The sequence below is a fragment of the Mycetomoellerius zeteki genome, unplaced genomic scaffold, assembly GCF_001594055.1.
Source record: "Mycetomoellerius zeteki isolate Tzet28-1 unplaced genomic scaffold, Tzet1.0 scaffold224, whole genome shotgun sequence".
Lineage (NCBI taxonomy): Eukaryota > Metazoa > Arthropoda > Insecta > Hymenoptera > Formicidae > Mycetomoellerius > Mycetomoellerius zeteki.
In genome coordinates this window covers 525475-549908 of record NW_017257199.1, presented here as the reverse complement: position 1 = coordinate 549908, position 24434 = coordinate 525475, and the positions used below count along the sequence as shown (strand labels likewise).

Below are 24434 nucleotides of genomic sequence, written 5' to 3'. Positions count from 1 at the left end.
CACACACACACACACACACACACACACACACACACACACACACACACACACAGTTCGATCGACCCTCGACACATTCCCATTCTCATTTACGAGCAAAGAGAAATTATTTCAATTGCTCTCCGAAGATTCGCGCGGCTTTTCTCAATGGACATAGATCGGTCAGCGACATTCACTGAGCTGGCATGTGTTTAAAAATATATCCCTGAGGTGCAAGTTCCATAACGACATAAATCGTTTATTTTGCATATATCAGAATCTCGGTTTAGTCGACCACATTTTCATTATCATGGATATTCAGCATTCAAATTGATCATTTGTGTAAACGCATTAATGGCAACGACGTTACTTCCTGTTTCTATAATAACTTCGAGCGTTTCTTCACCCTTCCTCCGAGTATCTCTAAAGTCGGATAAGCTTATCTTTTATATGCTATATTGGATTAACTCTCGACAGTTCGTCAAACACTCTCGACGAGGTAGAAATGGTGAAATGAATCACCGGTAATCGGGTTTTAATTAAGAACCTTATAAGATAAAGCTACACTATTGTAAGAATAAATGACCAAACTATTTTTACATATCTCTATAACTTTACAAATATGTAAATACATCTGCCTTTGATTATATATATATATTTTATCTTAATATCAAAAGTTATTAAAATAGGTTAAGAAAGTTAACAAATACAATTTAAAAATTAATAGAATTTATACGTGACATTTTAACAAAATATAAGATATATAAACGATATTTATAATAGAAGCTCAAATTCTTGTCGAGGATCTGTACTTTAAGAGTGATATTTTGTAGCGAAGACTCGTGTTTAATTTGTGTAGACTAATTAACATAGAATAATTTAAGTTAGTCCTTGCTTATCGCGATGGGCAAACTTACGAAGCGAAGCACTGCGCGGTATCCAAGATGTTGAAGAGGGAAACTTTCGCGAACTCTGTTAACAAATGACGAGAGGATTCGTCGATACTGTATCTATGTATTTGCTTATCTCACAAAGTTGGTAGAATCTGCACAAGGACTCTCAAGAAATAATCTCTCCGATATATTACAATACTAACATATATTGCGAGAAAATTAAACTTCTATTACAATATATTAAAATTGCTATACGTTTTGAAAAACATTGCAAATAACAAAGCAAAAAGCAGTTGTTTTCACGTTCAAGTAGAGAAGCAAAAATCTTACCTAGTATTCATCCAACAATAAATTATGGGGTTGTACATGCTATTGGACATCGCCAGCCAATATATGCCCAGAAAGACCTCCTGGATGTACGGTTCATTTGTAATCTCTGGCAGGTAGGACGTAACTATGAAGTACATATGAAACGGAAGCCAGCACACTGCGAATATTACTACTACGACTATCATCATTTTTACGACCTGAAATATAAAGAAAAATTATATCTGGTTAGAACCGGCCTAGTATTACTACTTATCGGTTAAGATATAAAAGAAATTAGTTTCTCCATGATTAATTCACATAAAGTTAGACTTTTCCGATAAAGATAAAAACAGCGAAGCTATTTTCAGTACCTTACAAATTTTTTTTAACAAAAAAGTTATAATATATTATTTATATTTCATAACGAAGCAATCACAAAAGTATATTTTAAATAAATAAACTTAAATTCTCTTTCATACGTTTACATCAAGATTTTCCTATAAAAGTCATGTTAAATAATTAGAGAAACAATACATTACTGTTTTAAATTAAATTATACTTGGACAATATAATAAGAGAATAATCAGCTTACATATGTTTCATATTTAATTAAATTCGGGAGATTATATTCTGCTCATTTTAATATGTATAAATAATCATCATTATTTTATATTATAAATGTATTATATAAATGTATTTATATACGAATATGTAACGTATGATTTTATGCTGCCAAATTACCGATGATTTTAATGAAAACACCTGTTAGATTCGGTTTACACACGCAACGCGCGTTGCGAATGAAGATTCCCGCGAATATCAAGGGAGGTTTCCTGTATTTATAATAATATTCTGTGAAACGTATCGAAATAATGTGATTAATTATGATAAATAAAGCTATAACGATTGTTTCTATATGCAGTTTCTACTTCGGCAGTTTCGATCGGAAAACTGTAATGAATACTTCTTTGAATTTGCATGTTCTGCAAAGAATTCTACAGGTGCTTAAAGCCACGATAACAAAGTGCTTGTAACATATCGATTTCTCCGTCATTTTTGTCATTATCGCGAGATTCAATTTTGTCTTATCTTCTCTTTCGCGTTATACTACACTTTTGTCCGTTCGAAGAGAAGAATTCTCCTTTCCGTTGAAATTAACGATCTACTCAACTTCGCACAGGTATAGTTCTCGTAATCAGTTGAGGACAGCTTATAGAGAACAGCTATTTGAGAAATAACTTAAATTGGATTTCTTGAGATAATTACGAACTGTACCTTATTATCTTCTTTAGATAATTAAAAAGTAGATTTACATTTTCTCTGTGGGTGTAGGTACGTGATTTGCACTACGTATGGATCTGGCGGCTAATTCGATTGTAATTTACAACAATGAATATCGCTCATCAATTCGTATTCAAAAATATAATTTTAGGATTTCAGTATAAGCACTTCGAAAAATTTAGTACAGCGGACCATGATATTTCCTTCGAATATTTATGCCTGACCTTTGGCAAGTGTAAAGCTTTGTAAAGCTTTGAGATACTATACATCCAGAGCACATTTTTATTGCTTCTATACTACGTTCTCTACGAAGTCGGATAAGAATTTGCATTTTTCTTTCTTCCTCGAAGAATCCACAATAATCGCACCATCGTTTTATTCGCAGCAATGAATTTTGAGTAGCCCTGTCTTTGTATAACTTATTTTTCCTCTTTCTTTTCTTCCATACTATCTTTCTTAAATCCGCAAAAGTATACATTTCTTTACTCCATTTATACATATATGAATACATAAATGGATTTAAAAATAAAGATTTTTTTGCGTTATATATTGTATATAGAATTTTATTTACGACATATGTAATATAAAATTGCACAAAATCTTTCGTCTTAAAATGAAATTGAATCGAAAAAGACATGTTGAAATTAAGAAATGACTAATCTATATTTAATTACTTTTATTTTAAGGAAAGAATCAGATCGATCATCCGGAAAATCCAAATGCCGGAAGGGAATTAGTGGGTGGCATATTTCATCGCTATCAGTGCCGATTCTTCCGTAAGGAATTAAGAGAATTGCTCTCTCGTCATTGATGTTCTGAAATAACAGGAGGAATGAGAGATTTGATCTTATACAATTCGGCCCACGCGAACGTCTTAGCCGATTTTTTTATTCGGAAAGAGAATGATTCTGCTGTCGCTGCTGCTGGGTAAGTATAATTAAGGCCAAGAGAAATAGTTCGTCTCAGCGCGTGTTGGCGTCCCGACGACTGGTCACATTATCCGACATCTCCTTTCTTCTTCGAAATGTCAGACTTCACTCTCAGCTTCACTGTTAGTTTCTCTATTGTTCTCAGGGGTTTGTAATAGCGCGTATTCATACACCAGCGTATTTGACACGATCTCAGAAATTTTCCTTCTGCGAGATTGTTACAACGACGTAGCTACCATGAAAAAGGCATTACTTATTGTTTATATTACCAAGCCAAGTATTGAAAATATTTCGGATATTATACATCTCCTTTATTTTCTCAACGACAAATTAATTAAATACCATTGTTTTATCATTGTACGTTCAAAGGTACGACACAAAATTGGATTCTTGTCGTTCTCGCTTTTGGTAAAGCATTAAGATGCTGCGTGCGCAGCATTAAGATTCCTATTTATAATCGTATTTCGGTTGAGAGTAAACTTAGCGGAAAGCACTGAAATATGATACAATTTAATAAATAGATCTTGGTAGTTAATTCGATGTTCGTTACATCGTATTTACAGTCACGACTCAATTAAAGAATTCAGAGAAAATTTATCTTAAATATTTTATTTCAAAAATCAATTTTTAAGAAAAATGTATAATATGTGTATGTATGTATGTTAATAGTTTTTTAATCGTATAACATTTTTTGAGGAGATTTGAGAAGAGAGCAATTAATTATGGGAAAAATTTGACTTGGATTATAACAGAACCTCTTAAAGCACGAAATGGTAAAATAAAAATAAACTTTATTTTTCAAAAATAATCTTTTTATCAATCTATTATATTTAAGTAGAACAATTATATACCATTCGAATTCTCATTAAAAGAAACAGTTAAATAATTCGCGTGTAATTTAAATTTGCTATTAGTAATACATGTAGGTATTTATAGTATAATATATGTATAATATACGTATATACGTAATATACGTATTTTCTTCAACTTAGCAATATATAATACAACTTAACATTGTATAATATACGTATTTTCTTCAACTTAGCAATATATATTAACATATTTATATATTATTAAGTTGAAGAAAATTCTTTCGTCAATAAAATTTATACATTATTCATTTATTCCGAAGCGTTCTTTCAGTCGAAATTAATCGTTATTTACCTTCACAAAAATCCTATATAATACTGAAAGATAGTGATTAATTACTTGTTCTGAGCTTATTCCATTATTAATTACTAGAGCAACCAAAATATGTATAGGGCATCTTTTTTTATTTGACTAATAAAGAAATAAACTAAATACAAATTTGTTTCATAAAAAATTATGCATTTTGAGTTCTATATGTTACAGCATATTTTTCATATTTCACACATAAGAGCATATTTTTGCATATTTCGCCCACACATGCACAATATTTACATATTTTATCTATTTTTATTGTATATTTCACATCGTTTTCTAATTTAAGTTTATGATTAGTTTTTTTCTGATCTAATAATAAATAGAATTTCTAAGATAAATTTTTCTCAATCAGAAATATGCTACAACATATTTTATATTTTTGAAAAAGGAATTGATTAGATAAATGATTCCCTCAGGCCGCGATGCATTGGTGCGCAGTGATGTCAGAGAAATCACAAGGAGAAAAAGATTTCGCGCTTTTACGTTCAATCTTCTATATTTCTGTGTCATACACACATCATACAACATCTCATACAAAGACTCTCTCTCTCTAAAGTCACTATAATAAATAATATGTATTTGTCTAATTTTAATGCCCCATAAGACTAATTAAACTTTTTAAAAATGTAAACAAATTTTATCAAATTCATTTTACTTTTGATAAATCAACCTGACTAAGACTCCTTATAAATCAGAAAACCTTGTTCTTTCTTTGTTTTCTCATTTTACTTTGTTATTATAAGTAAAAAAACTTAATTAATAATTTAAAAATTTGTGCGATAAAAAATAATTTTTAAATACTTATATTCCTTTCTTTAGAGCATTTTTTCGATTTCACAGAACATATTTTAGGCGCTTAAAAAAGGATTTTTACAGTATAATTTTGGTTGCTCTTTTAATTACTAATTTTAATATTAAAAGCATAGTGTTTAATAAGTAATTAATCATTCCGGTAAAATTTTTTGTAAAGGTAAACGATTTTATTTATCGGAATGCGAAGAATAGACATTTGACGTGATTTTATTTTATACAACATTAAATGTTTCGAGACAATGCGCAATAATAAGTTTGCTTACGCGCGATGTCGCGCTGTATTTACGCATAAGGTCGTCACTATCATTCGCACAGTGAAATTCGAACCGATAAAAAAAGGTGTCACATCAACTGTATTATTTTAATTAAAAATAATTTTGTTAATTCAATAACATTAATAAAGCAAATACATCATATTCATGTTTTAATAAAATTTTATTTCTTTCATTTCATCAAGCAAATACATCATGTTTTAATAAAATTTTATTTCTTTCATTACATTAACAAGATTATTTCCACTTAAAATAATGCTGTTGGTACAATATTTTTTTTAGTGTGCGAAATGTGGTCATGAAAAGTATTAGACGACGCTTATTTTATGATTATTGCAGTAAGCCCTTATTAATGCGTAATTAAATCCTTATGAATGTATCGAAACGATTATCGCGAAGCAAATATTTCAGCGGTTTATATTTTATTTGAAATATGAGACTTAGAACGACAGACAATAGGAATTATAATTTATTGTTAATATAATAATTCATCGCAATATTTACCGATGTTTAAATCTTGTATTGCGTTTTAAATATTTAGATATAATTTACCATTTTGCGGTAGCGCGGAATAAGTTAATATACAGACTCGCTGGATTGAATTATTAAAATAATGAGAAATCGCGTTATATCAATCATGTACGAATAACTAATTTAAAGTGAAAAAAACAGAATATTTAATGTATAATTACTTCTCAGAATAAGTTAAATGTTACCGTCATGGAGAATGGGGTTTGAATGATAGTTTGGTATTCATTTTGATACGCAAGGCTGCCGCCGTACGAATCGTATTATCATTCATGCAGCGATTAGCGAGATTCAGATCGGAAGGTGCATATTATCCTGTATTAAAGATCCTCTAATAAGAGTTTGGACACGAGCTGCATTTTATGTGCAGGTCTCTAGTTTTAGCAAAATCAGCGAAAAAGAACGTACATTTACTATTTTATTTTCTTTCTGTTCTATCTTTTTCTTAAGTTCTATCTCTTTCTCAAGAGTTATTAAAAACTGTAGATCAATCAAAATTGCACTGAAAAAAAAGTTTGGTAATAGCTATCAAATGTTTAGTAAAATAAATGTTAATATTAATGTAAATATTAATATTAATTAATTAAGTCTAAAATTAATTAAGTAATAAAAAAAAATAATTTAATTAATATTATACATATAATACAATTTAATTCCTTATAAATATTAAATATTATACGATAATCATTTAATAATAATTAAATATTTAAATAACTAAAATTATTTTTTATTATATAAAACAAACATTTAATTAACATTATTTTACTAAATATTTGGTAACTATTATTAAATTCTTTTGTCAGTGTGCTTGTCACACGTCCAGGCATTTATCAGAGGATCTCTAATTCGTACAATAAAATGTGTGTCTCTCTCTCTCTCTCTCTCTCTCTCTCTCTCTCTCTCTCTCTCGCGTACGATTACGCCGAGTGCCACGCAAAGTACAATTATTTTATTATTTTGATTACTAATATGCGAGATTAATCACGTTTTCACAAATATCATATTACAGAAGCACGGACGAATCAGCTGAGAGAAGGAAGTGGCCTGGAAGGCATCCGGCGACTACAGAGCAACCGTAGGGTAAGTAAATTATTATCTCTTATTTAACTTGTTAATTATAAAAGGAATCGTTTATAATCATTTTATATGCGCGGATAATATTTATTCTATTCAATATTATTCTAGTCATTGCTGTAATTTACATGTACCTATTTCTACTTCACAGTTCAACCTAATTCCATTGTAACCACAACTCCTTCGCTGCGAGCGTATGTATCGTATCGGTGAGTAATGTAATGTTATTTTATTAAGATAATAAATCGGCGTGGAAATTATATAAGATATATTATATATAAAATATAAATGTATATGAAGATTAAGAGTGAAAAGAATATAAATAAGTAAACATCTTATAAAGATTTCATAAAAATTACATCTATTATATCTTTAGAATGGAGCAAATTTTATTGCAAATATTTAATCTTAAAATTGTATAAGCATTATTGAATATTTTATATAGAAATTGGTAAGATTTTCAAGGAAGACAAGCACGAACATAATGAAGATATACATATTTTATTTAGTTAATTTTTTATCATAAAATGTTGTACTAAGTAGATTATAGAATTTAACTTTTTATTAGATTTTTATTACTCAACTTATTAAAAATAAGAAAAAAGAAAATAAATAGAATAAAATTATAACAAGCAAAAAATTCTCTATGATATTTAATTTAGAGAAAAGAGAATATAAAATTTTTATTTAAATTTCGTTACAATATTCCTTTCTCATGAATAATGAAAATACAGGAAAAGCAAGATATTTATGTAAAATAAAAATGAAAATCAATTGTTTAGAAATATGGAAGACAGTAAGAAAAAATTGTAGAAAAATCTACGTTACTTTATCTTTTTTTTCTTCTTAGATATTTTTTAAAAATAAAATTTAAAATCAGCGTTTTTTCAAGATTAAATATTATACTGATACACAGAATCCAAAAATATTCTATTATCAAATGGTATATTCCAATCATTTATTTAATAGAGAATAATAGCAAATACTACTAATTTTATTTTTTTTTAATAAATAAAGCAGTTTTATGTTTTAATTTTTTGTAGCTTACCTATATTCACCGTTTTGACTTTGTACCATTAAAACAACACATTTATAGTACTGCAAGCTCCAATTATCTCATCGTGTATACAATATCGCGAAATATTTTGCAACATATTCGTGCAATATTTTAATGACGTCAGGTTTCATGAGAGTAATCTTTAGCTTCTTATATTCAATTAAGTATCTTTAACTGATTTAATGAAAATATAACTATTAAACGGTTTTGTCTTATATAAGACATAAGACTTTATTTTGAGCATTTCATTTAATATATTTTTTAGACAAAAAATTTATTTAATGTATTTTTTAGACAAAATTCATATAACAATTAGGATTAAATTAACCACTTATATAAAATACATGAAATAAAATATAACTTTGCAAAGGTTATTGCAAGAGTTGCAGGTGTACGTAAATGTATTCTAAATGTATTTACGCTTTAAGTTCAAGAGCGACACTCTGAGGAGTTTAAGAACTTTACCTCTAGGGGTTTATGTTTCACGCGCACCGCACTTCGCGTGCATTTAAAATTTCGCACCATAAATAGCTTTTTAAATTTTCAAAAGCGCATCTATAGTTACTGAGAAACGCGAGGAAAATATAACAACCGTATAATGAACTGAAGGTTTGCATTTGACGGCTTTGGCTTTGCTCCATTCGTATGTAAATCTAATGCGAAGGGCGTTTGTGTAATTTGTAAACCGTAGTACTGAGCAAAGTATTCTCTACTTTTGAACAAATTTTAACGAAACCTAACGAAAAACTTTCTGAAGATACAAAAAGGAAAGATATTGAGGATATTTCGTTGCAGAATGGCATAGATAATGGGAATTATGTGCGCGTCAACTGAAGCTATAACACTTTCAATTTTCATGGCGGTAATTGCAATGTCAGTAAAAGTCGCAACACAGATTTTTGTAGAACGCATAATACATAGTGCATAAAAAATCAGCCAATTAAAATTCCTCTTTTCCATAAAATGGAAGGAAAGGAAGGATTCTGAGTGGTTGATTCTCCTAACTGCACTATGCGTTATGTGCTATGCAAAATTCTGCTGCGGCAGTCTGCCTACAGGTACGGGCCGTTTGTCCAATGTATTGTAGACTAAAACTTGCATTTGTACACGGATAAGCTCTGTAGTGAACGTGAGAACCCGTAATACACGCGTATATGTTGGCAGTCGGAACATTGCGTTGATACGTATGCGACGTGACGGATGGAGCGGACGTCTTTTGTCATCTAATCGAAATCCAATGCATTCCCACTCGGACATACCGAGGAGGCCCGCTTAACTAGATTCTATTAATATACCGTTACAATCTTCCGCGTATCTTTTAATTAAATGTAGATGCGTTATCTTTTTCTTTCATTGATTAACGGAAGAATTATATAGTGATGAGATTTTATAGACTGTTTGAAACAGAGTATTGAGGAGTGTTTTACGATTATGTATTTAACATTTTGATCAAACTATGCATTGTGACATGAAATTCTTGCTCGCTATATTTGGAGATTATTTCATATAATAATGCTTTCAAATATAAATTTTATATTATAGTAATGCTTTTAAACTATCAATAGAATTAAGTTATTATTTTATTCCTACATGAGCAAACAAAACTTAGAATATCAGAATCTAAATCAGAAACTAAAAGCAACGCTTAAAAAAACTTAATATTAAAAAGTAGTGATTAATTATTTATTTTGAGTTATAAAAGCACTGTTGTTTAGTGCTTTTAATACTCAAAATGAGTAATTTTTAATACAAAATTGGATTTCTTTAAAGGTAGAAATCTAATTTTGAAAAAGGTAAAACGTTGAGCAATTAAAATTCAAACGGTAGGTTGAATTGTTTCTTTTTCTTTTTTACTGAATTTTGTAATTTTATTATTTTTATTATATTTTAATGTCATTGAATATTTAAAAGGCAAGTTTGTTACGATGATTAATTACTACAATTATGTCTTTGTAATAAACGTCCACGTAAATTTCAGGAAAGTCAGTATGCCAACATAATTTCCAATGCTAAACATTTCTTTGAAGAGTAAAGATAAAAAAGAGTATAACTATATAAATTTCAGTTTGATAATTGATCAATAATTATAATTTAATAATTTTTCGAATCAGCATCAAATGTTTTTAAATTGTGCACGTTTCTATTAAGAAGATTTCAACGAGAAATACATTAGGAATACATATATCACGCATTTGTAATTTATACACATAGCTGTGCGTAATTAGCAGAGACGAATTAAAAGAATTCAGTCTCTTCTATAGTATAAATATCCGAGAAAATATGCAATTATTCTTCTTGCACTCCTATCGATCGCTTCGTTCCGAATTCATTATACGTCCATTTAGGACGACCATTTTTATATCCGATAATCACATTCCATTTATTCTCTTCTCCGCAATCACTCTACTCGATTAGATAGTATCTCAGCATTAATTATGTGCGGTTAAATCGCGCGCGCGCACACACACACACACACACACACACATTACCGTGCAAAATTTAAATATTGAAAAAAATATTTGTTACATTTATTACTATTTCATATAATTTATCGTATCTCATTTAAAAAGTTGCAGTTGCAATATTCGCAAGAATAAAAGAGGCAGCAGTGTTGACTGAAAGGTAGAAACTTATACCTAAAATCGTTTTTCACTGCGTTCGGAACGCGGATCACAAACGATTGTAGGCAATAAACGCTTTTGTAAGCAATCGATATCCGGTGCATGTATCACTAACATGTTAAAATACACATATATTTTTCTTTGAAACAAAAGGATCGTCTCCCGGGGGCCGCTTCTCTTCCTTTTTTCTCTTTTTCTCTCTTTTTGCGACCAAAAATCAACTAAGCACTCCAGCGTGTTACTGTCTGCAGAGGATAGATGAGAGAAAGAGAAAGAGAGAGAGAGAGAGAGAGACTTTCTCCTCAAACTTTATTGACCAAAAGTTGGGAGAGTTAAAGTCTAACAATAAGTGTCGGAAATGAAAGTCCGTGAAGATGCAGACCGGGACTCGTCTAATTACGAATTATGACCGGACTTTAGATTCGAGCTGCCTTCTCTGAGATATTCGTGGTAGCAGGATAATGACTCGGAATATCTCACGTACACTTGTGATCTTTGTTTCGTCGTTAAGCTCGCAAATAGTGATTGCACATTGCGTTTAAGACTAATTGGGAAGGCGTTTTTCAGCGAACGCCTTCATATCATCGAATGAAGCATCGTCGTGTCGTAATCACATTTTTTTCATTTAGCACGCAGTGAAGAAAATTGAACGAAAGGAAGAGAAAAAAATTCAGATACAACTTTTTAAAACGCTTGTAGATGTTTGCGAAAAATGTATAATGCTTGAAATTGACTATTATTGTCCTTTAATTACTATTAGAACGAAATTTCTACTGTTATAATCAGTCTACATCCAAAAAATTGTGCATCTTATTTGAACATTCTGTATATCTATTGTACAATTTTTCTATCAGCGCGGTAAGTAGGTACTTGCTTTTAGCTATGAAAGGTCTTTGCGATCTGTGAAAGCCTGCGCATTCATTCATCATACAGGTAGTAAAAATTACCATAATGCCATTAAGATAAGAAAAGACAAAGACGTATTTCGGATTTTTTGCGTGTAACGCGGTTCTCGTTGCTACACGGATATTATTGGAGAATCGCTAATGTTATTTATAAGGGAAGAAAATCATTGGACTCCCCGCAGCTACTAAAACGGAGCCGATAAGCCGAGTTTACGAGAGTTGGATAAAGTCAATATCATCAGGCTGCTGAATATTATCGTTTCATGTGAATCTTAATGCCGTTCACATGCGTATTCCCTGGATTTCTGAATTTGATGTACATGTATTAGTCGATTATGTAGTATTGTTCACATTTGCAATCGATCGTATGAGTTTACATCATTTGCCATAATTATCAACATGCAACCTTCCTAATTCTCGTAGATCGTGGATGCTATATGTCTCTTCTCCGAAAACAAAGATAATTTATAATACTCTGTAATAATAATTGCATTAATACACAAAGAACGGTTTTATTGAAGTTTTATTTTTAATGTTTTATTTATATAAACTGTTTTATTTATTTCAAAATTTACCTCGAGAGATTTGAAAATAATTTTGTTAGGCTATCAAAATAATTATATATATAAAACGTTCAAGTCGGTTGCTAAAATATAAATATTTTTTGCAGTATTGATCATGTCTAAGTTTCCTACGTAATTACTTTGATGGTTCAACAAAATTGTTTTCAGATCTGTATCTAAGTTAAATTTTTAGATATTTTAGCAAAATTTTTCTTTCTATATATGTATACAATATAAAGGAAATAAAAGATCGGAGATTTTGGTGAAACATGAATAACTGTGATAGAACGAAACAACTATGAAATATATTATACGATCGCTATCGGTAGTTTCTTGCTGTGCAATGTGCCAATAAACGCGTACACTGTTTTTAATGGATATTCAACGGATATCGCATTGATATTGCATTGATTGACGAGATAATCAGATATAAGAATCAATATTATTATAATAATTACAGAATTCCTTTTGTAAATATGAAGTATTTATGATTTATTTAGCATCCTGTAAGGGAAGCGAAACGGAACTATGCGATATTTATTCCTGTCTCGGCATGCGCAACGAACAAAAGACTAGAACGTGAATAGAAATTATCTAAAGTTCCATCTAAACTTAATTAATTGAAACAGTTCGTATATCGGTTTTAACCGGGTGAGAGAGTAAGATAAAGAACGTGCGCGAGATTACTCAGTTGTATCACTTCGTGTAAATACGTTAAAAGTACTAACACGACACTGTACTTTAATTATACTTAAACGCCATCGAATATAAGAAGCGTGTAACAATTTCCAACATGAGTTTGAAATTTATTAACATTCGTCTCTTCGTTCACGAAGTATTTAAAAGCAACGATTTTATTCTCTTTTTGATCCAATATACTGTTGAGATGAAAAAAAAAACCAAAATGAGAGGGAGAGAGAAGAACTTACAATTAGTCGCGTAATCGCATAAGCACTTTCATGTCGCGTACGCACTTTCCTGTTTTAAATCACCTTTCGATTGTGGAACGAAAGCAATTTCAATGTCTGAACTATGCGCGTATATTAATTCATTTTATACATACCCTCCGTTTGCTCCGAATGTTTTCGAGCTGTCTGGCTGTGGCCTCTCCGATGCTTTGCGAGCCCCACAATTCCAGACCTACCCTGGCATAGGTAAACGTCATGGATCCGATTGGTAAAAAGTATGTCAATATCATGAAGACGACGTTGTACCTGAAAGTCAATTAAATTCATATCATCTACTCATAATCATAAAAGCAAGTTTACTTAACGTAATATCGAGCATCATCTATTTTACGAAGTGTTTCAGGAATCGCGCACTTTCGTCTAAGATTCTTTAAGGAAACTAAATCTTTCTGTTCTATAGAGAGTGTTCAGGACTTCATTATTAAGTTGACATCAAGAATTAAAACACCTCTGTGCTTTAACAGTTTTAAAAGATTTAAACAGACAAGAAAGATTTTATTTTTTCCAGTTAAAATTTTTCTTTCTAGTTAATTTCACTTTTCTTTAATAGAAATGAATTTAAGATTTAATTACATTCAATCTCTTGAAATCGAAAATTAAAAATGAAAATCCGAAAATAGACTGCGCGCAGATTTTTGTTGAAACGTCGATTTTAGAATTATTATAATTGAAAGCGATTAATTTATTAATAAATTTATTATTATGAAATTCATCACAAAAATTCATCACAATTACACGTTCGACTTAATTTGTGGTTTAGACAATCAAATTTAACTAAAGCTGGTATTTCAGGAGTCGCAGGTGTTACATTCATGTATGGCACTTGCAACATAAATTCACATTAGATGGTGCGAGAGGCAATGATGTACGTGATGCTCAAAGGGAGAATGAAAATAACGTGATATCGCGATTTCGTAGGCACATTTTTGTTCAGAAGTAGTTCGTGGCGCGTAACCTTTTTCAAAATGCATGCTAAATGTGCCAATTCAACGCCGAATGAAAATAATACATGGCCGATTCTGTAGATGTACCAGTCACGGTGGCTGATATTACGCGAGTGCACATATTATTAGACCTAATGAACCGACCAATGTGTGCATGTTTGATGTTGTTTGTTGACAAAGTTATCGATGGCATTATCAAGTCGTAATTGGACAGGTGAGTTAAACCGCGAACTCACGTTTCGAACATGAAAACTCGTGTGTAATCATTTACATGTAGGTACGTACGTGGCTAATGACAATCACGTAATTGTCGTTAACCTTTAGCAGTGGGATATAACGACTTGCAATGTGAAATTTATGGAGAGGGGACAGTTAAACAGATTACTCGTAACGCATGCATAGTTACAAACTTTCGTCAGAATTTAAGATAGAGTGCAAATGGAATTTTAAAAGTTTAAGAGATTAAAATATTGCACGAACGGTATTTTAAGAAAGGAGGAAAATGTAATTATTTATCACGCAGCCAATTAGTTTCAATTCGCATTGAAAGGTAATTCGCTAAGAGACATGGTGACTAAATTATCAAGCAAAAATCTCGTGTTTTTCTCGCTAGTGGCTAGAATACGTGGCCGACACCGTAATTTTTGCGGCTATAATCCTATCTACATGCATTAATTATGGTAATTATGACAATCCGAAAGCGATGCCAACGGCTGTTAATTTTCTAACAGAGCATGTAGCTCGTCATGATGAGGACGTTGAAACGCACTCAGCATTAGGATTATTAACAAACGATAATGAATTGATCAATGGATTATCGCGTTCGCTGCAATCAGATTACGAGGTGTCGCAAGCTATTATACAACAATCGAAATTTCCGATTCCACGTTACGCTTGGAAAACCGGTGTTTATTCCGAACAAATAAAAACTACTGATGTATAAATTCATCAGGTTATACTCGCGTAGTTCCAATTTAGAATACTTTATGCGAATTTAAGCCGTGGAGGTTCGTAAAAGCTTTAATCGTCAGCGTTTGACAGTGGTGAATGAGCAAATCCAGTAACAAATCGGAATATTCGAGAAACGATCGATGAATGGCATTATTTGCTACAATGATACTGATATTTATACAAATTTGCTTAAGGATTACACAAGGATTAGACTACATTATGCTTGAAAACATATCGCCGAAAGAAGCAAATATATTCGAAAAATTTTAAGAATATCAAGGGAAAGTAAGCTAATCTTATATTATATAACATTATATGTAGATTGATTCAAATACGAAATCGCATTTGATAAAATTGTGCACTTTCGAGAGCAGATAAACATTAAATTGTCATAGACGATAAACGTTTAGCATGAATTCATGACGGTTATGACTGTTCTTGCATAAATTTGGATGACCAATTCGAAATAATCCGTATTTTTAATTTTTTCTTCATTTTTAACTTTTTTACTTTTCTTGTGATTAATTTTTTTTCCAATAACTTGTAAAGAATAAATGTAAAAACGGATAAATATTTCCTATTTATGTATGCAATATTTGTTCATTCATTTATTCTTATTATTAATAGTTATTGCAATCCTGGTAATTTCAGAATTTACGACCGCAATTAATCTTCATTAATTTAACACGCTTGAAGCAATGTATGATAATTATAGAATATTATCGTATATAATTGCATTATAAACCACACCTTTGTAAGGTGTGGCTTATAATGAATTTTACACGTAGTAACATAAATTCTCTTTCTCGTTTCTTTAAACGATATTATTTGCCGATGTGTATGGCTTTGTTGTTATACCAAGCGTGCGACTAATTACAAGCTTATAATCGATATGTATAAAGTTTCAAAAAATTAATTTAATAGATGCTTTTATATCGATCAATTGATGAAGAAATGTGCTTTGAAACTATACTCCTGTTACACTTTGAATAAAAAAAAAAGCAGCAAGTGGCGAAACATGGCAAAGCTTCGTGTCGTACGAATCTTCTAATGATCTAATCGCAGAATAGAAGAGATTCTTAAGCTGTTAGAGATTATAGAACGATGGATAGAATCGCGTGAACTTGGATTAAGCGTAAGTTATTTTGGGAATAACTGTTCGAAACGGCATTTATATCGGGATTAGAATTCTCCTGGCTATCGTATTACAGACGTCACCTATGCGTGATTTTAGTGATTTTACATGTACTGATTTTACTATGCACGATAGCACCGAGCTCTGGGTATATACTGAATCTTTCAATTAGGAAACAACACTCGCTCCGGAGCGAGTACGTTATCTCGGCGAATACGTTTTCACGGACTTATCTTAATGGACGATCTTACGAAGCGAACGCAAATGTGGAACACAATTCAGATTTTCATCTGTAATTACAATCCGATCAAAGCTTGATTTAATCGCGCGTGATTGAAGTAAGTATTTCGAAGACACGCGATACGTTTACGATGCACCAAATTGAAGGTATTATTAGCTCAATTTATCGCCTCTTTTATCGCATACCTGGAAACACTTCATAGTAAAATGAGAGACTCATTAGAACAGTGCAATATGCATGGCATACACTGCAAAGCACACGTTCATGTACGTGAGAGACGAACTAATTGCAATTGGTCATGACTGGCAGGCGCAATCGTTTAACGGTCATAAATTGTAAATGGTGTAATAGTATTGCGTAGATATATACGTGTATATGAGGTAACGACACTTTTATGAGTCCTCGGAAAGTGACGCTTTTATCTTTCGTGACTCGCTTGACTGTACGCTATAAAAAACGCGAATAGTAATTGTGTTTAAAACTACAGTAACTTATATGTATACGCGAACGCATTGTATGGATCTTTGCGAGATATTTATACAATCTTAAACACGTTACTGTTTAGTATTTGATCAAAATTGAAATGAAGAAACTTGCTTACCTCTACATAATAATAATAATAATAATAATAAAAACATATCGATTAGATTAGGGAAATAAATTTTTGTTAAAGAGCAGGCGAATGCAAATATATAGAAATACTTAAGGAATAAATTTTACAAATATGTATTCATTATTAAAATGTTTGGCTTACAAATATTCATCGTAGCTGAGTCCATTATCGTCTGTGTTCGGCCAATCGCTGTAGCACACGACGCGGACTTCGCCATTCATGAAGTTCTGCGTGTACGTGGTGTAGAAAAGTAACATCGGTAAAGATAGAATTGCTCCGATGATCCAAATTATGATTGCAACGCACAGCGTCGCCTTTTTCCCCATACGTGGTTTCAAAGGATTCACGATGGCCATGTACCTAAAACAAGTTCATATTTAATTATAAATTATAATTATAATTAATTATAATTCTAGTCCAATAATAAAGAATTTGGTCATAAGAACAGCAACAGCCTATATAATTAAAACGATTAGTATTTTTAATTATGAATTAAATCAATTTGATCGAAAAGATAAATTAAAATACGATGTATCTAAAATATTTTATTTAAAAAGACTTTTGTTTTTTAAAATGTTATTGTACATGAAGAATAAGCTTGTTACGAATATGAAACCAACAATACAATCCATGTTATTTAAAATGTCGAAATATATTATTATTTTTATCAAAATAGAATTGTACCCTGAGAGTTACGGAGCGTCTACAGCGTCGGAATTTCAGACGACGTTTTTCATCATAAAGTCTTCGGATGATAAGGGCAGGCTGCATCGTGGGAGGTAATAGATCAGGCATACGCAACATCAGCTTTTTTCTCCAAGATGAAACGAGAGCGGAGAGCGTGCGCGGGCAAAAATGTCTCAAACGAGAAAGACGCGAAAGAGATGCAATAAGAGACCTAACGATATCATAATGTTATGGTCGCGATAGTGAAATCATGTTTGCGCAACTGATGCACCATCGTTACGCGCCGGGTGGAAGGAGATCTAAGAGCTGCCGAAGGCGAGCGCACTAGTGTATATATATATATATATAAAAGAAAGAGAGAGAGAAAAAGATAGATAAAATCGTAAAATTTGTATTACTGAAAGCAAGCAAAGATTGGTGCTGGGAGGAAGAAGATGGAAACTGCTGGTGGAGCGTGTCTTCCTGCAATTCGATGGAAGTTCGTGCGGAGGAACGTCGCGTTGGTTCGTCGTTCGGACAATAAAACGATGAAAGCAGTTGCGCGAAATCCATTTTCTAATATCCAATAAACAGGTTATTTGGCGAGACGATGTAGGTCAATTCATGGTCGCATATTAGGATCGTGTCCTCCCAGTTCTCCTCCTTGTGAAATTATGGTAACTTTAAATGCCATTACGAACGGTTCCGTTTTTGCACTTTTGGAGATAGTATTCGGCTGCAAAGTTCTCTTGAGGAGTCTCGGAAGATAAAGTCGTGTAACACTTATTTCGTCTTATTAATGTGTCATATAATATTATATAACATCGACATAAATTTTACGGTAATTTTGTTTACGGGATGATTTGGTGTGTGTTTCGACGGCAAGCGGTTGAAATGCGAGAAGGATGGATAATGATGACGATAATGATGGGGATTTAAATCCATGGTTATGCGAGCCATCGCATAGTTTCTCTAATGGTCTTAATAACAATATATCAAATGTCAGATGAATTTTTAACCGATTTTATTTTCAAGAGGAAAAAAACGTTAAAACGCTGAAGTGAATCTCTTTGTAATTTCAAATAAAATCCTAGTCAGAATTTTCCTCTTGACTGCGCATTAATGCGACTCATGAAGAGAATAATACATTTATGAGTTGTCGTGGCTGCATAAGCGACATGAAAATCTAGAAGGTTTTGCTTAGAGGAATAGGACAAGATGATAGTGAAATTAATGGACAAAGAAACATTTTTTTTGTTTCGCTGTGACCCACTTCGACAGGCTATTCATTCAAGGATCATGTTTCCAATAGGCGGATATTACAAACACAAACGCGTCTACGCCTGATATGACGTTTTGAGCGCATTTACGATGTTTACAGTCATAAAGATCGTAATATCGAAAATAAAATGCCCTCGTATAGACTGTGAGGCGAGTCGAGGCCACATTCCATCTTTTTGTTCCTTCTGTTGTAGAAGCGCAAAAGCCAGGCACGGATTATTATTGTTCCTTCGAATAGTTTTAGCCTTTCGTGTGAAGACCTGATCGGATCCGAGTATGTCGAGTGTTTTTCGTTCCGAGCTACCAAACATACATCCGACGTTTCAATTCCTCTATTCTATTCTCAAAGATAAAGTTTTGAACGAAGTTCGTTCTTCAGTTCGATCGCATTTCTCTCACCATGTCACTTCTTCTCTTCGCTTTTATCCCTATCCCTATTGTTCTTCCTTTGCCTTCGCGATTTCATGCGGACTATCTTATACGTATAAAAGTCTAAAAATGTCTTTCAAATAAAATATATTTCTTTTCAGGAAAAATGACAGAGCGATAAAACATCATTTTATGAAATATTGTCGATTTAAATTATGTTTCATGCTTCTAATAGTCGTAATTTTTATTTTTGTAAAATGTGTTTAGTTTTACACTTTTCAATATAAATATCAACTTCTGGAAATGATAATATTCTGTCTTTCGAAAGTGTTTGAGATTTTCGTTGAATTTTGGAAAATATGAATGACGTGTCTTGCACAAGATGTAGCTCATTGTCAGCCTCAAACGCATATCTCGTTTCGAGGTAGATTGGTATATATATGCAATTATAATTCACAGAAACGTTGTTGCCGCCAAAGGTACAAGAGAGCGAGAGAGAGAAGTAGAACGGAGTAGCGTCTCACTCTCCGCTTTTAGCATAGCATGGTTATTAAACATCAAGGAAATATCCTTGACGTTTCTCAATGTGCTTTTTGCACCTTACGCAAATATTAATCCACAGATGAACGTCAAGACGTGGCCGTAATGCGCATACGAATACACATCCCGAATTCTAGACTCTCGAGAATTTCATGCTCGGTCTTTGTCTGATAGTACCACTAGGATTTCCATTTAAAGCTCATGATTTAATTCCAAGCTAATATCAATGTTCTAATTTAAAGACAAAATACATGTTATTACGCAAAACCAATTTGAATCCCTGAAACGAGAACATTATATTATCACTTAAGATTTTATTCCGTGCTGTTTATTTTTAAAATTTTAATTTAACGCCACCCGTTTTCGGCATGTACTCGTAAATTTACAAGCGTACTCGTAAATTTAAATTCGATGTAGTTGGGAAACTCGTTGGAATTTCAATGCGAAAGGAAGTGATTGCAATTGATGAAAAAAGTAGTGTCGCAGAACGCTGTTTTTTTCCTTTGATTATCTACAAAGCATTAATTTGTAATGCGTGTACGTAACGAAATTAAGAATCAGGATTTTGCAAAGATAAACTCATGAGATGAAACCATTCATCTGTTGAGTCGAGGGAAAATCGACTAAAAAACATTTTTGCTTTTCATGAATTATCCACAAAGTCAGGATGCACGAAACAGAGTACAAACGGTTTTCGATGCTTTTACCAGTAACCAACCTGCTTCGCATTCGTCTCAAGTAAAATGGTTTTTTACCTTTTATCTTGCAGAGCCATACTTTTTCCGGTACGGCGACGCAGTCATCATCTACTCGAGAGTAGGGATTGAGGAAAGTCTTGACCTTTTTGCGTCCGACTTATATATATACGCTTATTCATACTACTTTTAATTCGTTGTAGCTTTCCTTACTTCGGCTAGTTTTAATCTTAGGATTACACATTAGATTTTCACATATATGGACTAGACCTTTCAGATTGGATATTTTTACATATGTTATAATAAAAATACATATATATTTTTTTTCAGTAGACTGCTAGACATCATAAAATATAATTACATAAATGCAGGGAAGTTACTTTTACCCTTACTTTTGCCATTACTTCTCAAAATATTGATTTAGTAATGACGTTGCAATTTTTTATAATGATAACGATAACTAATTAAAAGTTAAGTTTGGGAATGTCACTGGAGAGAGAGAGAGAGAGAGAGAGCACAAGAACGTCCAGGACAGGTAGTAAGGACGTTCTCAGGATTTCCTATTTCCGACTCGGGATGTCCTGAGGACGTCCTATGGAACATTAAATGAGCGCATCAATCCTCAGGATTGATCGGCCCGACGGCGTCCTGTGGACGATCCCGAGGGCGTTCTCTGGAGATCCCGAGAATATATTCAAGACTCTCACACATCTTGTGATCCACAGGATCTTGTAGAAAAAAATAATCAGGTAGAAAAAAATAATTTCTTTTATTACTTTTTATTTTTCCAGTTCAATTTATATTTTTACTGTTTCGGATACCTATTCTGTCTTATTAACTACAATTATTGAAACTATCCTCAACCCCTATTAGGCTCAAGAGTAAAGTATCCTTCGCGATGAGCAGAATCAGTCAATATTGGAGGTAATTTCCGAAGGAACGGCGGGGGCAAAATCTGCTTTACATTTTGGTAGTACAAATTATACCCTCTCGATTGTAGAGGTATCGACTGATTCTGCTCATCGCGAAGGGTACTTTAGTCTTGAGCCTGATAGGCGTTGGACGTAGTTTCCGAAGGAACGGTCGGGGTACAAAATCTGAAACTTTACATTTTGGTGTTACAAATTATATTCTCTCGATTGTAGAGGTATTGACTGATTCTGCTCATCCCGAAGGATACTTTACTCTTGACCGTAATAAGGTTAAGTTTAATCGGGGATTGTTTTTCGATCGATGGAATGGATCGATATATTAACTTTTTTTTTTCTGGTACAAATTAGTACAAATTCAGTTCTTTTCATTACTACTTTTGTTTCTTTTTTTTATGTGGTTTTGCTGATTTAATATTAAGCTAGCAGCGCCACGTTTTTTTTCAAAACAGCATAGAGTACAAAATTTTTATTGCTGGTACAAATTAGTACAAAATGAGTACTAAAAAATTAAATCAGTCCGGATTGATTCTATTCATTTGGTCCTGCTGGCTTAATAGAGGTTCGGAGGTATCATTTTTTAGAATAGAAAGATAGTATGAATTGCATCATTCTATATTTTGCTAGAACCTGAAAGTTTTCGAAGATTCTGGGTCATGGTCCTCCGAACCCTTATTGCACCATCACGATAATAAATTACGAAGAATATTAACCTGCGTCCCTTTTCGAGATAAACTTAGGAGATACGTGAAAGTTTTGATGAGCAAATAAGTAACTGAGATTAATGCGATTCCGTGTACTTTTCTACGATACTATTATGAATTTTGTAGTTTCAACGTTATTCTAGAAATAAGCTGCTCAACATAGTTTTCTATTTATTCTCTTTTTTGTACTTCGCCGTTTGAGATATGACACGCGTAAATCTGCTAAAGGAATTTCTTTCAGCGTAAGAATAAAAATGCTCTTCAAATATAATTTAAAATGCAAATCGACTGTAAGCGGAGAGTATAAATTCTCAACTAGATTATCTGTTCTTTTTGCGGTGTAAAATCACATCACTATCTACGTGTTAATATTACAATTTAGCATACACAAATATACTACAGCAGAGGTGGTCAATTTTTTTGTCTGGCATGCCATTGTAAAGATTTTGATATTTTTTATGTGCCACTCTGTTACAAATTAACCAAAAAGACTATAATTTTACTGTACTTTCTTCTCTTGCATTAAACTAAAATGACTTCTTCTGTTGAACAAACAATAAATTTCTTTTACTATATTCTGTTTTACGTTCGGTTTAAATTCGTAAATCATTATAAATCGAAGTAGACCAAAATATTAATCAGAGATTGCATTTGTTTGGTTTATTTTTGTGCTTAAAGCATTTTCCATCTTTATTCTTTGATTGGTTATTAAGTAGAATTCTCTAAAAAAATTACATAACAACTATTAATATACTCAAAATTTTTATTATATATGACAAAAATACAACAACGAAATATCAGCCTAATATCTTTAGCACGAAAACAAATAAAACGAATACAGAGACCACAAGTGTAAAAAATAAATTTTAATAAAGTACGATTGCTATTTTACTGTGTCATTTTTTTATTTGTTTAATGTTTCTTTGACAGAGCTTCTTTAGGCACTAGTGGCACGCGTGTGTGTGCCGCAGATTAACCACCTCTGTGCTATAATATCGTATTATATGGTAGAATTTTACGACATATTGTCGTATAGATAAATTTCTTTTTTCCTTTGCGTTATCTTCTTTTATATTGTTACAGTTACGTTGAACGTTCCGAGACTGAAGTACAAGAATTTAATTGATATAGCGTGATTTGCATTACCACCACATTATGTACAGCATTGAATTTAGCTTATTAGATTTGCGCTTCACTAATCACCCATTATTCTCGTCGGTGTTTTCTTATAGCGCGATCATGAATTACGTTTTACAGCGGGTCCGTAATCCCTCGGCTGCTCACAGCTACTTCGCCGATGCAATACATATTTTATCAGGTCACGTCATGCCCGACGTGGATCCCTCGTTACTGTAACCCGTCGCGACGAACGTTCATCTCGACCGAACTGACCAACGCAGATTAACCTGTCGAAAACGCTCGGGCCAAGTTATCAGTTTTTGCATTCTGCGGTTGTCTGCCCCGAAACTTCTTACCACCAAACTGTTTCTTATCTTCCATAACCCTCATATCATCTTTTCTTCTGTTTTGGCGCCGCGTGACGGCATCCCGTTGCTCCGCTGTTCCACCCTTTGATTACAATTGCCGTAATTCACATTGTAACTCACCTTGCTGTGAACTCCACAAAGGAATTATAGTAGGTATCGTGCTGATGCACGCTTCGTTGTCAGGTGCTCTAGGAAGCTATTTGATGCTTCGTCGAAACCACGATAGCGTCCACTCGCATCGTCGGATTATTATTATTGGTAAAGGGAGGACGTTGATCGATGACGCGGATTCACTATCGGCCAGTCGATGTTTAATCCGGCGGCGTCGGCCGCCAGCGTTGACGTCGAGGTTGGCGCGGCGTTAACGTCCGGATCGGTGTTGACGTTGACATGGTAATTGTAGCTTACGCAATTGTAGTCCGCGCTGATATTCGACGACCTGGGAGCGTCCCAGAACGCCCGGCACCGAGTTGACGAGCAAACGGTATTCTGGCTAAATCGACGG

At 32.7% G+C, this 24434-nt stretch overlaps 1 protein-coding gene across 3 annotated transcripts in view; it reads right to left on the bottom strand.

Annotated features, from left to right (window-relative positions):
• LOC108723189 (tachykinin-like peptides receptor 99D) overlaps positions 1-24434 on the bottom strand; it is a 47869-nt gene that overhangs the window by 7172 nt on the left and 16263 nt on the right. For 2 of the 3 annotated variants that reach the window (XM_018448746.1, XM_018448744.1), the window contains exons 2-4: positions 17400-17618; positions 13470-13620; positions 1200-1396 (exon numbers count right to left, since the gene is read on the bottom strand). In XM_018448746.1, the coding sequence (XP_018304248.1) occupies positions 1200-1396; positions 13470-13620; positions 17400-17618 (567 nt within the window). Of the gene's footprint in view, positions 1-823; positions 949-1199; positions 1397-13469; positions 13621-17399; positions 17619-24434 lie in introns of those variants that run through there. The other variant, XM_018448747.1, reaches the window with a different exon arrangement.